This window comes from Herpailurus yagouaroundi, unplaced genomic scaffold, assembly GCF_014898765.1.
Source record: "Herpailurus yagouaroundi ecotype Mexico unplaced genomic scaffold, PumYag 160, whole genome shotgun sequence".
NCBI classification, from domain to species: Eukaryota; Metazoa; Chordata; class Mammalia; order Carnivora; family Felidae; genus Herpailurus; species Herpailurus yagouaroundi.
The window spans coordinates 52,073,682-52,088,909 of record NW_024412401.1 but is presented as its reverse complement, the minus strand read 5'-3'; the positions used below and the strand labels follow the sequence as shown (position 1 = coordinate 52,088,909).

The following is a 15,228-nucleotide window of genomic DNA, read 5'->3' as shown; positions in this document are numbered from 1 at the left end:
ATGGATGCATGGATGAGTGGGTGGATGGATGGATAGGCAGATGAATGGATGGATGTTTGGGTCAATGAAGGGTGGGTGGAGAGACGAATGCGTGAGTGGAGGCGTGGGTAGATGGGCAGACGGATGGCTTTGTACTAAATCCTCGACTGATTGTTCCATCTGAACCATCCCAGTATTTAGCATAACGCATCGCAGAGTTTCCTGCTCACAGAAGTTTAGTTTTCTAATATCACGCCATCAGGGAAGGCTTCCGGGAAGAAGTGAGTCTCCAAGTGAGCCGGGGCGCTGGGGGTGCCGAGCGCTACTCACTCACCTGGGACCACCCCACTGTAGGAAACTCCAGAGACACGGAGAAGGGGATTCCCCTCGTGGTCTTTGCCCTTCACCTTGAGGTAGAAGCGCTCCTGGGGGGCGTGGAAGGGCGGTCCGCCCCAGAGCTGATGGGCGGAGCCATTGGAGAGGGGCTGCATGGGCAAAGTCAGGAGGGGCTGCCCCGAGCTGCGTGAGAGCTCCACGGAGTCCAGGTGGCCGGGTGCCTGCAGGCCCGTGGAGTTGATGACCAGGGAGATGGGCACCCCTGCGGAGGGAAGGGTGAGGAAGAAGGTGCCGGCTCCATGATCCTCCCCAAGCAGGGGCCCTCAGACCATAGTCAGGGACCCAGCTTGCTTGGCCCTCCTCGCGGCCCCTCACCTCTTTGCTGTGCCAACTAATGCTGGGGGGTGGATAAGCAGAGGGGGCCTGCTACTGTCCGTGGTCCTGAAACGCCACTGTCCACCCACACCACAGCTTCCCACGGCTGCATCACCTCCACTCTGCAGACTCGGGCTCTCCTGGAGTAGAACTGGGAGGGGGCATTTCTCCCCACCACCACCCTCCCCCCGTTAACTCGAGTGGGCTGTCATCGGGCAGGCTCTGGGACCAGCCAAGGTGAGACACACGCTAGTTTGGGAACGCTGACTCCTGCCTATCCTCTCTCTCCCCCCACGGTCCACTTTCCTTTGATTTTCTTTTCTGTCTTATTAGCCCCGGGCTTTTCACCCTGTTCCAGAAAAGACAGAGCTGGAGCTGGGTTTCTGAATTCCCTTAGTTGATTTGGGAACTTCGCTCGGGTCTTTCCCTTTTCAGGCAGTGATTACTGTGTTTCTTCACAGAGATCACAAACCAGGGAACAGAGGGTGTGGCTGGATAAAAATCTGAACGCCTTAACATTTTTGAAGAAGCGTGGAGAACAATCTGGAAAGGGCACATCAAAACCTGGCAGTCCGGATTCCTTGGAAAAATAACGTGTGTCGGCGCTGGGCTCCATTCACATGTGGCAACAATCGGCCAACGGCAGGTAGCTGCTGTCCTCTGTATTTGGGCAGTTGCTGTCCAGCTATAGCCACGGCCTCGAGACTCCCGGGTGCCCCAGCACTGAAGCCAAGTGCCAATCACTTCTCATTTGCAATCGCCCTGCTGTTTCTCTTTCCCTTTTTTTTTTTAAAACTGTCTTGGAAACCACATCTTTATCAAAAGCAGAAACCCAAGAAGGTCCCCTGAACTCTCTTCCACTGGGGACTGGTCCTGGCGACCCTTCAGTTCTCAACCCCCACTCGCGCGCTGCATTTAGGAGTTCTTTTCTCTCCTGGCTCTGAACGGGAACCAAGCTTCCCTGCCTCCCCACGTCCTGACGCTGGGAAAAACAAACGTGAAATGAGCAAGCAGCCCCCTTTCGCTTTGGAGATGGTCCTCGCACAGAACCAACAAGGGCTGACAACGATGACAAAAGTTAGAGCAAACACACGCTCAAAAGCTCTAAGGATCTTGTATGCACCGTGTTGGTCATTGGTCAGTGGTCCGAGTTGACCTGACCTGGTCTAGATCCCTCCCCTTCTCTCTTCTGAGCTGGTGCCAGCAAAGTCCTCTGATGGCCCCACGGTGAGGGACCATACTTCCCAAACTATACGCTGGGACCCCTGATCTGGCCACCAGACGGTACTTTCTGGCATGGAGCTCTGACAACCCGAGCCAAGAGCCCCTGCCTGCTCTGGAGCCCTCCTCCTCCAGATGGAACCATGATGGGACACACAGGCAACCCCAGATCCCAGGGGGTGGCTTCTCATCAGAAAACCGACCCCGTGCCTCCAACTCCAACATCCCCCTGGGCTCTCAACCTCCATCAGCCTCCGGAATATCGGAATGTCCATCAGGACATTCATTCCTCTGGAGTAAGATACTGTTCTCCTCTTCAAGTAAGCTAACAACTGACTAGCACCTGTTAGTTTGTCGGACTGGCCTGCTGTTCCGTGGAAAACCGAAGAAGCTCTAGACGGACGAGTTTGGACAAAGGAAAAAGAGAAAGTGTGGACTGAGTAGTAAGGGGGACAGCCAAAGGTCCTGGGGGCCTTTGGGGGCAGGGAGTGTGTTCTAAAGGTAAATGGTCACGGCGTTACCTGGGTGGGGGCCAGTGGAGAGGGTGCTGGCCCTGGGCTCGGTTCACTGTGGTCTGAGAGAATGGCTCAAGCCAGCCTCTTCCGGGTACATTGCAGTCACACACTCATAGCCTGCCCCCCAAGGCTCCCCGATTCCCAAAGGCAAGCCCCGCCTCTTCAGAAGGCAGATCTGCATCGTCCCCAGGGTCCGGAGCACCATACCTTGTAGGGGCCACTCAATGGTGTGGTTGAGGTCCAGAGAGGGCTGGGTGGAGAAGCCGGCTCGGAAGTCGATGTTGCTGACGCCCGTGATCCTCACCGAATGGCGACCGCTGCTATAGACCTAGCACAGGCCCCGGCCCACGTCACCAGGGCATCCGCCTCCGGTGCCCCAGCACCGGGACAGACACGTGGGCAACTTACCTACTCCCTGGGGGCCCAGCACGACGCTCCCCAAATGAAGCAGAAGAAGCCTCAGCTACGGTAGTGTCCTGAGTGGGACCCCTGAGGCTGTTCTGCCTTTCTGGCCTCCCCCCCACCCAACACCTGCAGCTCTGTCTGTCCCCCTACAGGTCTAAGCCCTGCCTTGCCTTCCCCACTGGCATCAGAGCTCTTGGCTCAAAGCCGCTCAGAGTTTGAAGGGCAGGAGTCAAAGCTGCCCCCTCCCCTGCAGCACCCACGCCCAGCCCAGGGCCTGGAGCCTAGCAGGTGCTTCACAAACGTTTGTCCAATCAGCAGAAGCTCACATCCCTCCAAGGCAGCAGCCTCCCCCGTCCCAGGACACTCTGCCGGGGGCCCAGCCTACCCCAAGTCCCTGGCCTCCAGCACCTTGCAGATTAGAGTGGGCCCTGCTCCCCCTGCCAGCCCTTGTCCCTCTGAGCCATCCTTCCCCCCAAGGTCACCCTTGCTTCTGTTGTTCATTCTTCACAGGATAGGTTCTGAACCTCAAGCCGGCTCAGCCACCCACCTCTGGACCCTCAAATCACTTCTCCAACTTTCTTAAAAGTTCCCTAACTAACCCCAAACCGCTCTACTTCCTCTCACTGGTGCAAAGCAGAATACTCCTCCTCTGTTCTGGACCCTTTGCTTCTACCGATACGCCCACCTCGCCACCCATGTTCCAGCCCCCAGCCTCCCAGGGCCCCAGGGCTCTCGGGACAGGCAGGAGGGAGACAGTGTCTCAGCTCGGTGAAACTGGTCCCCTCCCTGGGCACCAGGGCCCCGTACCTTGATGGACCACAGCCCAGGATGCTCAGGCTTAAACGCCACGACCTTGGCAGAGTCAGGGATGCTGAGGAGCACGTTGAGGCCCTCGTCCTTCTGCAGGATCCTCCCTGTGGAACGCCCAAGGGTTTCCGTCCCCACATGTTTCCTGACTGTGACAGAGGCCCCATTCTGCCAGGAACCCATGGTCTGTCCAACCACCAGCCTCAGCCTTCCCAGAGAAAGTGACAAAGGCCTTAGGCGGTGCTCGGGCCTTTGCCCCATTCTACACTCCAGCCTCATCCACCCCCGGGTGTGGGCCATACACCTGGCCTCCAGACCTGGGGACCCAGGACATCCTCGGAGCTCCATGAGGCCAGGTAGCTGGGTCCAAATCACACCGACCCTGGGTGACCTGGACAAATCACTCCACCTCCCAGAGCCCCAGCTTCCCATCTCGGTGGCATGCCACCAATTCTTGCCCCGACTGGTCTGCTAGCCCACCGTAGGGACCCGCTGAGAGAATACGGGTAAGACTCCGCGTGAACCTTGCATCCCAGGGATCGTCATTACTCTTGGAGAGAGAGAGAGACTGAGAGAAAGAGAGCCCAAGCACGTGACAGAGGGCTCACTCAGGAGAGGGGCAGATGGAGAGAGAGAGAGAATGTGAAGCTGAACGCGGAGCCCCATGTGGGGCTCGATCTCACAGCCGTGAGATGGTGACCTGAGTGAAATCCAGAGTCCGGTGCTTAAGGGACTGAGCCACGCAGGCGCCCCCAGGACTGTCGTTGTTTTAATTCCCCTCCCTTGGCTGCTAACAGCCTCCCCGCTTCCTCACTCACCATGGGCACCCCCTCTGCCCTCCACTTGGCACCCCCCCCCCTCCTTATTCCCAGAGCCTTGTGTCCAAACCCACTGCCACCCCGGGTCTCTCTCTCTGTCCCACCCCGGACTCCCAGCTCAGTCTTGGGGCCAAAGCAGAGGCCGGCCAGTCCTAGGGTGCACATACCCAGCGGGTCGCGGACTTCGATCTTGGGACCCGGACCGCTCAGGGAGATGGTGACCTCCTTCAGGCTGGGGTCAAAGGGAATCCTCCACGTGTGCTCGCCCTCCTCCTTGTGGTCCGTGGACAGCAGGTGCACCTTGGAGGCCTGGATCGCTGACTCTACCCACTTCAGCACCTGGGAGGCAGGTTATGAGAAGCTGATGCCAGCAGAGGTGCCTGTGGTCCCGCTTGTGTCTGACCCACTGGAGGCAGGTCTCTGACGGGTCGCCAGCAGAATCCAGTCCCCCACCCTGGGTTTTTGGCAGCGTATAGGCCTTCCAGGTCACCCAGTCCCCCCACACTCCCACCGCTCTACAAGAGGCCCAGTTCACACATCATTACCCTCCTGGCCTGAACTGAGGCAGCTCAGAGGGAATGGCCAATTTCTATGGCACCCACCACTCCCTCCAGGAAGCCTTCCTGATGCCTCCTACCCACAGATGAACCCTGGAGATCCGGAATCTCCCCCAGAGCAATGTAATTCACTGTCACCCCTCAAGGGGCCTCAGGCCACATTCCTGCCAGGGTAGCACACTCTCTAAGCAGGACCGAGAGGGTCTGCTGCCAAGATGGAGTCTCCTCCTGATTCATTTCACAACATTGAGAAATCCTAAGTCCCTGGTTTCTAGAAGTGCTTATTCATTCTAAAATCTTAAGTGTTTTGGACAGGTCCCATTGAAAAGCAGGCAACAGGCGAGGACTCCCCCACCCAGGTACACATTTAAAGTATGATTTTCGTGGGCAGGGGGGTTCTCAAAGACCGCCCCCCCCCCCATGCATGCACAGACCCCATGTCAGCAACCCCGGATCCAGTCTAAGTTATCCCACAGAGCACAAAATTTGTTGAGTTTCTCCAAATCCTGACCACGATCTTCAAGCCCCCGTGTCCTGTCCTAGGATTTAGGCAGCTGTCCAACCCGACTCAAGGTCAGCGTGCCCCTGACTCTCCCCACGCTTATAGGGTTGAACCCCCGGGCCTCCCTAGGCAGCTCCACCCACACACGCTGTTCTCTGACAGAAATGACCTGCCCCTTCTTTATCAACCCACTCCTGGCTACATTCATGCCTGTCTCCCCTCTTGGCCTGGGAGCCCCAGGAGGGCAGAGACCCTCCGCCGTGCCCCGAGCTCAACGTCTGGCACAGACAGGGTACTCAGGAAGCATGTGCTCACTGTGTGTGGTCTGACAGGGCACACACCTCCTGACCAGGGCCACCAGATTTCACCTGGCAGTCACCTGACTCAGCTCCATCCCGGTCCCTGCCTTTGTAGCAGCCACATCCCACAGTTTCCAGTAAGAAAACCAGGCAAGAGGACTCGGAGGGGGCCTCCCCCGCCCCCCCGCCGGCCCCGGGCCAAGTGACTTTAAGGTTTTCACGGGATGCTTCTTGAACTAAACAAAATGAAACAGGAACCTCACTGTCCAACAAATTAGCACGATAAGCACAGAGAGAAAAGAGCTCCCATTGGCTAAATCTGGGGCAACTTGAACCCCTAAAAGAATAATGACTTTAATCAACTGAAACACATTGAACTCTAGAATCTGTGTCCCCCGGGGCGCCCGGGTGGCTCATTCGGTTCAGCGTCTGCCTCGTGATTTTCGGCTCAGTTCATGATCTCACAGTTCGTGATATCGAGCCCCGTGTTGGGCTCTGCACGGACATCGTGGAGTCGGCTTGGGATTCGCTCTCTCTTCCTCTCTCTCCACCCCTCCCCAACTTGTGCACGCTCGCGCTCTCTCTCTCTCTCTCTCTCTCTCCCAAAATAAATAAACTTTAAAGAATCCGTGTGCCCATAATACTCAAAGAAAAGCAAAATTCAAAACAATAAAACCTCATTTGCCACCAGTGAAAGCAACCTGCTAATTAAATAGAAAGAACTAAGTGCGATCCCTGCCTTTTCCATAGGCACTGTGCCTCAAAAAACCAAGCCATCCCTTTGGAGAAGCCAAAGCTCTTTTTTCAGGGAAGAACGCCCACTAATGAATGTGAAAGAGATGATGCAATGAGGAAATCATCATTTTGCAACCCCTAATGAAATCATTGTTTCAGGCAAGCATCCTCCACGGACGCCACAACCATTAGATGGAAGGCGGGTGGGGAACTGGACGTCCATGTGGAGCCCCAGCATTTACCCCACAGACCGCTTGAGTCATAAGGGGAAAAATGCGGCCCTACAATGCACCGAGAGCTGGCTGTCACCACCTTCACCAGGAATCAAACTATCATCAGGAAGAGCGGGACAATCAGACATTATTTACCTCCCGGGGCAATGCAACAGAAAATACACACAGCACCAACCATGAAATACTCCTGTCAGAAATGCTGGCTTCCATTAATCAGCCACTGAGAGCTAACTGCCAGGTTAGGGAATACGGGGGGTGAGGGAACAAATTAATGACACCATAAGGAAACAATCAGATGAATCCGTAACACGGGATACTGTACAGCCGATGCCTCTCCAGCAAGTTAGTGGCATTAAAAAAAGGGTAGATTGTTCCAGATGGAAGCGGACGTTAACAGACACAACAAGTGAATGAAATGCACAGCCCCTGATTAAATCCCGATTTGACAAAACGTGTTACCGAAGACATTTTGAGGACAATTGGGGAAACTGAATATGAACTTGGCATCGGACGATACCAGCAGAATACTATTCATTTTATTAGAGGGTATCGTGGGCTGTGTCCAAGATCATATATATATATTTTTTAAAAAACCCACACATGACTATTTACGGGTAAGGTGTCACGATTCAACAAAAGGCATAGAAAGAGACAGATAAAGCAGGCGGGGTAAACATGTTAGGTGCTGAATCTAATTGGGACATAGGTTCTTTTTTGTTTGTTTCAAGTTTTGATTTAAATTCTGGTTCGTTAGGGGCGCCTGGGTGGCTCAGTCGGTTAAGCGTCCGACTTCAGCCAGGTCACGATCTCGCGGTCCGTGAGTTTGAGCCCCGCGTCGGGCTCTCGGCTGATGGCTCAGAGCCTGGAGCCTGCTTCCGATTCTGTGTCTCCTTCTCTCTCTGCCCCTCCCCCGTTCATGCTCTGTCTCTCTCTGTCACAAAAATAAATAAACGTTAAAAAAAATTTTAAATAAATAAATAAATTCTGGTTCGTTAACACATCGTGCAACACTGGTTGCAGGAACAGAATTTAGTGATTCATCACTCACGTACAACACCCAGTGCTCCTCCCCACAAGTGTCCTCCCCAGTCCCCATCCCCCATTTAGCCCCTCCCCCACCCACCTCCCTCCACCAACCCTCAGTTTGTTCTCCACAGTTAAGAGTCTGTCTTCTGGTTTGCCTCCCTCCCTCTGTTTTTCTTCCTTCTCCTATCTTCTTCTGACTTTTCTTTATCTTTAACATCTTTCATGATCATATTTTTTTTTTTTTAAAGAAAAAGTCCTTGAAAAAGAACAAGTACGCCATGACTTGAATATATACCCCTAGGCAACCACAGGGGTACCCTGGCGCTCGCCAATTCTGGTCAATCTAATCAAACCCGATCAATCGCCAATCAAATCTAATCTGGAAGTAGCTTCCTGGGATACTGTCTGACAAAAGTCGAAACCGCATTCAGCTTCAGTGAGAAGACGTTCTGTGACTGATGAGTCATGTCTGCTGGGATACGGGGTCCGAAAGCGGGCCTCGTGTGCTACATGTCGGCCAACCTTGCTCCGCATCAGAGTCTGAGACTGAGCTGGAACATCTACACGTTGCAGCTGGATTTCAGTTACTACAGGATACGAATCCCAGGTTCCGAACACTCACTTCTCTGTACACTTGGAGGTCCCTCTTTCTTCTGTTTTGCCCAGCTTTCTTTCTTTTTTTCTTCAATTTGATTTGTTTTGAGAGAGACACAGAGAGCTTGAGCAGGGGAGGGGCAGAGAGAGAGAGAGAGAGAGAGAGAAGGAGAGAGAGAGAATCCCAAGCAGGCTCCACACAGTCAGTGCTCAGAGCCTGAGGCAGGGGTTGAACCCACGAAAACGTGAGATCGTGACCTGAGCCGAGATGCGGATGCTTAACCGACTGAGCCACCCAGGCGCCCGCTCGTCTAGCTTTCTGAGTAATGTTTCCCTTGGAAAGGTTCTGTGCACACACGGGGGCTGGCGGGAGGAAGCGGCAGTCGAGGCTCCCATCTGGAGAGGCGGACAGAAGCCAGCGAGGTGAGGCAGCTGCTGCCACAGCTCCGGGACCACTGTCGCCTTCCCCCGGGGCCGGGCCTTGTCAGGGGTCGGGAGGAAATCACAACCGAGCAAAGCTGCCTGGAGGCGGTGGCTGCGCCAGCTGACAATTACCCAGAGAAATCACACGCACTGTTGCGTTGCAACTGTCACTACGAGCTTGTTCTAGGATGACGGAGGGACGGTGCCCAGGAGTCCAGGCTACCGACTGGCAGAGAAGGCTCAGACTGAGCTCAGTGCCAGGGACCCCACCAGGCGGCGGCGTGCCCACGGGGTCTGCCCTAAGCCCATCACCACCAGGGCGCTGCCCTCAGCCAGCCCGGATCCCCTGTGCGTCCAGGCCTGTGGACAGGCTTCCTGGACCCTACAATCCCCCCAGGGCTCCAAGCGGAATCTGGGGAGCCCTCGGAGCGGAGTGCCTTCATCAAGCCAGCTCAATGTTTATCTGGCGAAGACAATGGCTTCCAGATGTTAGCGGGACCGGGGGCCCGCGAGCCCGTGCTGCGATGGGGCTCATCTCTCTGTCACCGATAGGGAAGGATGGAAAGAATCTGGAGCTGCTACCCTGGCCAGATGGCTGCCGCTGGGCCTTTCACGGCAGATAAATCATCCCCTGGGGCCCCTCCCCCAGACGCCTGACAGCCAGGCCGGCCGAGGAGGCCGAGCGGGGAGGCCAGGGGCCTACAGGGCCCGAGAGCCGCAGAGCAGAGAGCTGGGACCGGACCGTGGAGCCTGGGTCAGGAAGCCCGGCAGGCAGTGATGGAGAGAGGGCACCAGCCCCAGCCAGCTGGGCGCCACCGCTGGGCGCTCGGGTCCTGAGAACCTTTTCCGAGAGAGCCCTTACTCTCCAGGGGGGGTGTGCCGGAGCCTGGCATGGGTTCTGGGCTCCACACCAAAGCAGGGGGCTGGAGCCACAGCCGTCACGAACTCTCACCAAGGGCTTCCGGGTGCCTGTCCGGACAGCGCCCCCGTCTCACCGGGCAGGGGCTCTCAAAAACCCAGCCGTGCACAGGGGGAAACGGAGGCCCAGAGAGGTTAAGGACTGAGTTCGGGTCACGCGGCAGGCAGGCGGCAGGGCTGGGGTCCGAAGCCGGCATGCGGCCCTAAACCTCCACCGGGCTGCCCTCTCCGGGAAGAGTCCGGGATGAAGTCATCTCTGGGGCCGGCGCCTCCTGATCTGTTAACTGGAACCACCTGGTCAGAGCTCCCCTTCTCCCCTGCACCCCACGCTTACTGCCTTAGAAGGTAGCTCGCCTTCCTCCTAGTTGAGAAATGTGCAGAATCTGGGCGATTTGCCACGTTTGTGCGGGCTGGGCCGGTGCGAACAGGGGCAGGGTCTGGGCCCCCAGAAGGGACTTCCCAGGGCCAGAGAAAGCTTCAGAATGAGGGGCTTTGCCCAGCAACTCCGGCCCACTCTGCCAGGGCTGGGCGGGGGTGGGGGGGCTCCGTGCCAGGGCAAGGGGGGCCTTGGACCTAGCTCAGCCGAGACCAGAAATGCACACCCCCAAGGGGCCATGATGCCTGCCTCCCCCGTCCACTGAAGGATGGCAAAAGCTCCGAACTGACCCCGCCAGGGGGAGAGGATCTTTCCCTTGCTTTAACGACCCTGGAATCCCACAGGGCCAACCCCACAACCGGAAGAAAGTAAAGGCTCAGAAGCACCGAGACCGGACCTGGATGGATTCTGTCTCTGCGCCCGGCACCTGAAGCTGTGCGCGGTGAGCGTAGCAGGTGCACGGTCAGCGAAGGGAAGAGAGATTACAGAACGTGTCGCTCCTGCCACATGGGACGTACCTTGGGAAGGTGAAGGGGCTAACGACACAGGCAATAATTTAGGGACTCCCGCAACTTCTGAGGAGTCATTCTCTCAGCTGGAGCCCCCCCTGGCTTGGGCAAAGACACCGTTCCCTCTCCCGGGTGCCCCGGCCGCTTTCTCAGGCTTGCCGAATGTCTGGGCACATCTGGAATGACGCAGCTCTGTGGCCAGGAAGGAGGAGGATCCAGGCCGCTACCCAGAGGCAGCCAACGCTGGGCCACCGGAGGTCCCATCAAGTGAGACACCTACCGCCGAGTCAGGCTCCCACAACAGAAGGCTGGGTACTATGGCCAGGAGCCAGCGGAGTCGCCCCAACTTCCCCGCCCCGAGAGAGAGCAGAGGAGAGCCCAGCCCCACACACCCGCTGGGCAGGGCCGTCCTCCGCTACCCTGCCCGGCACCGCACTGTCTGATTAGCCGCTGACAAGCACCCAGCTCCCACCCAAATAGGTCTCCCCCCAGACAAGGACCCAGCCATCCCTCCATTCTTCAATGCCTCCCACCCTCACTTGGGCGGCTCAGCGCCAGAGGAGGTGCACATGCCAGAGAATAAAGTCCAATGTGTCGCGAAGAGCCATAAACGCCATCTGTCAACAGGGAGTTACGGCACGCTAATCTAAACACGGCCCCGGAGAGCATAAATACAGAACAGACACACACACAAAAACCCCTCTCCTGGAGGCTACAGCAGGGCTGGCTGGGGCCAGGGCCTGCCTCACACACACAATCTCTCTTGCCTTCCTCCTCCCAGGGCCTCGGGCGCAAGGGACCCCGCATCTGTCCACCCACCGGCTATTTACTGAGCACCTGCCCCACGCTGGGGGCTGCATAAGGTGCCGGGGATACGGCAGCAGACGGGACCCAGGATACGGGACCCGTAAGGGCCGGGCTGTCAGGGAGCCCACAGCCTAGTGGCATTAAGTAACAAGAAGGGAAATCCAGGGAGGTCTCCCAAGGGGACAGCATGTCAGCTAAGACCGGGAAAATGAGGAGCCAGGGGAGGAGAGGTGGGAAAAACGAGCCGCATGAGCAAAGGCCCTGGGGTAGAAAGACGCGGGGCACTGAAGAAACAGCAGAGGCCAGTGGGGCGGCAGCAGTGAGCAAAAGGGGAGAACACGGGCCACGGGGTTGGGTAAGGGCCCGGACCTTCTCCAGAGGGCAAACAGGAGAGGCTCATCGGTCAGATGAGGGAGATGGAAACGGACATTCTTATTCTTTCCAGGGACGCAGTTGTGAACGTTTATGAGCATGTCACTGGAAGGATCCCTCTGGCTCCTGAAAGGGAGCAGGCAGACGCGCAGGGAGAGGGAAAGAAGGGCAAGTTGGGGCCTGGAGGAGAGGAAGGGCAGGCACCCAGTTCAAGAACGCGGCGAGGGTACAGACGCCAGGTCACTGACAACCCTGCATCTCAGGACGCAGGACCAAGCAAGCGCCTGCCTGCTCGTTCCCCAGCAGGACTCTCTGCCCCAGCAACACAGCCTGAATCGGACGCCCCCTGCCCCCCACCCACTCCTCTACCCGCCCCTGGGTTCCCCAACTCTGCGGAGAAGCTCACCCCGTACCCCCGCCCCCCAACGGTTGGCAAATTTTGCTAGGTCCATCTTGCCAGCCCGGACCACCTGCGGGACCCAGGGTGCTTCTTCGAGCTCCAGCCTCTTTACCTGCGAAATCGGGAAGTCTGCGGCACCTGCCTTTGGGGTGGGGGCGGGGGGCAGGTAGAGGGTGGGGGGCTGGCGAGAGGACCTCATACAGCCCGGAGCAGCGCACTCACTGCGCTGGCCACAGGGGGAGCACTGCTCACGGGTGGCACAGCTACCTGACCACCAAGCCCAGCCGCCCAGGGGCGAGGACGGTCAGGGAAGGCTCACCTCGGTCACCTGCTGCTTGTCCAGGTGGAACACCTGCCCGGAGCTGGTGGCGGCGATGTCCTCGTAAGCCAGGTAGCCGGGATGGGTGCGGTCACCACAGTCCCCCGTCAGCACGAAGACCACCTGGAAGAGGGACACGCAGGTGGCTTCCCTGGCCACCTTCTTCAGGGGTGAGTGGAGTGGCAGGGCCAGAACCAGGGAGGAGGGGCCTGGGCCGAGCCCCTTCCTCTCCGGACTCAGCGGATGCATCTGTAGAATGGGAATGATGAGAGCGCCCACCCCAGGGGATCGGGGCCGACGCAGGTCAAGGGTGTGGTACAGGGCCAGGCATACTAGGTGCCTCGATACACGGGAGCCATTATTTTTTAATGTTTTTTTTTTTTTTTTTTTTGAGAGAGAGAGAAAGAGAGAGAGGGAGCGTGTGAGCAAGAGGGAGAGGGAGACGCAGAATCCGACGCAGGCTCCAGGCTCCGCGCCGTCAGCACAGAGCCCGACGCGGGGCTCGAACCGTGAGATCGTGACCTGAGCCGAAGTCAGATGCTTACCCGACTGAGCCACTGGGAGCCATTATTAAAGCTACAACAAGGACGGGGATGGAAATCAGCTGGCCCCAAGCAGTAGCCCCTGGAGGCCACACACTTGGAAAAACTGTGGGTTCTAAGGTGGACTGTTTGACTTTGGCTCAGGTCATGATCTCACGGTTCATGAGTTCAAGCCCCGCGTCGGGCTGTGTGCTGACAGCTCAGAGCCCGGAGCCTGCTTCGGAGTCTGTGTCTCCCTCTCTCTCTGCCCCTCCCCTGCTTACGCTCTCTCTCTCTCTCTCTCTCTCTCAAAAATACATAAACATTAAAAAAATTTAAAAGAAAAAAAGAAGAAGAAGAAGAACCTTGGAGAATGGAGTTTGTTCTAGACGGGAGACCAGAGAAGCTGTCCCAGCTCTTGAGAGCTTCACCCGAGGAGGTCACACAGTCAGATGCCCCTTCTCCCGTCCCGTGCACACCCCTCCCCCAGCCCTGGCTGTGAACACAAGAAGCAAAAGCCCCAGCAGAGAGTCCAGACCTTGAGGCACTGGGAAGAGGGCGCCTCGCTCTGCAGAGACGGGAGCAGAGGCGACGCCAGGAGGAAGACGGATTGCACAGACTCTGACAGCGCGCGAGGGGAGCCGGGGGTGGCGTGGTCTTTATCAAGAATGAGCCTCGCCAGGCGGCGGGAGCCCCGGCAGGCGGGGGGCCCAGAGCATGAGAACACACTTGGACTTCACCAGACCGGCTCGGCCTCCAGGGCCGGCGGAGGCCCTGGACGAGAAGCTCCCGCCCTCCGCTCGGCAGGTGGGGGCCTGGGCTACCTGCGCCGGGGACCCCAGCTTCCTCAGGACCCCCCTAGGGCCCCCACGCTCGAGCTCCCCGGGCCGGTCCACTCACCTGTGACTGTTTCAGCTGCAGGAGGCGCAGGACATCCTCCTTCTTGTGGTAGTCCTTGGCGCGGGCGTCCGTGAAGACGTAGATAAAGGAGCCGGGGTTGGCCACCTCCACGGCAGCCTTGATGGCTCCCACACTCATCTCTGGGCAGTCACCGCCTCCCTGCAGGGCAGGGGTGTGTCAGGGGCCGTCACCCAGCTCCTCCAGGTGGGGCCCACCCAGGTAGACCTCTGACACCGACGGGGGGGCTGGAGGGGGGCAATCCCCTCTGTCCGGCCTCTGTCCCCGCCCGTCTATGGGTGAGGCCAGGCCACGGCACTCCTTCCCTGAGACAAGGTCACATCCAGCCTGCTTTAGACGAGTGGTACCATCTGCTCGCTCGCTCACCCACGCAAGAGTGGGGTCCCTCCCGTGGGGCCTGCTCTAAGCGCTAACAAGCACGACATGGTTCTTTAATTACCACTGCGGTGAGTGATGCAAGATGGAGAGGAGGGAGGGGAGCTCCGGGACGTCTAACAGATGCCCCAAAGAAGCCACGTGTTGGTCAAGGCTTGGACGACGGAGGGTACAGGGGGCGGCCGGGAGAGAGAGAGGTGGGCTTCGGGCAGAGGACGTCATTCTCAGCCAGCCCTCCCACCGAATCCTCTCTGCCCCGGAATCAGTCCCAAACCAACACACGCTCCCGCCCTCCCGGCCCACGGACGGGAGCTCCGCGAGAAGGGAGCGCGTCCCGCCTCGACAGCTTTGCACACCCAGCAACAGGGTCACTTTTCAGTAACGCATCTCTCCCGGGCCCGTTCATCCGGTCCACAAGCGCTTCCTGTCCCCTCCAGGCGCTGGGCCCCGTTCTGAGTCCTGGGGGACCCGGCGGTGAGCCAGATATGTGGGGCCCCTGCCTTCAGGAAGCTGCTGTCCTCAGCGGCGGGAGGCGGGGAAGGACAGATGCTTTACCAAGGTGCTCAGTGTGTCGGCTTTGGGGGTCTGCACTGAGACCCCTCGCATCCTCCTTCAGCTACCGCTTCGTCCGTTCACTGAATAATAAGCACCTACTACGTGCCAGGCACAGGGACTCCTGTCGGTACTTGGTTCACCGAATAAAGGAAGGAACCCCGAGAAGTACAGATTCTCCGGGACCCCCCAGCTGGGGTGCAGGCCCCAGGCAGTGTTGGGAGGCGGGTGATGGCGGTTCAGGGAGCCGCCATCTTGGCCACCAGGTAGGGTAAAGGCCTTGGCCTCTGCATGGACTGGGAAGGACGGCAGGAGGCGGGGGGGGGGGGGGGGGGG

The 15,228-nt window shown here is 58.1% G+C and overlaps 1 protein-coding gene across 1 annotated transcript in view; it reads right to left on the bottom strand.

Annotated features, from left to right (window-relative positions):
• The window catches only part of HMCN2 (hemicentin 2), a gene marked incomplete at its 5' end in the record, with an annotated part of 149,849 nt that overhangs the window by 114,289 nt on the left and 20,332 nt on the right, over positions 1-15,228 (bottom strand). The window contains 6 exons of the mRNA XM_040481195.1: positions 314-577; positions 2,634-2,754; positions 3,639-3,745; positions 4,624-4,795; positions 12,527-12,649; positions 13,948-14,106. Coding sequence (XP_040337129.1) covers positions 314-577; positions 2,634-2,754; positions 3,639-3,745; positions 4,624-4,795; positions 12,527-12,649; positions 13,948-14,106 — 946 coding nt within the window. The remainder of the gene's footprint in view (positions 1-313; positions 578-2,633; positions 2,755-3,638; positions 3,746-4,623; positions 4,796-12,526; positions 12,650-13,947; positions 14,107-15,228) is intronic.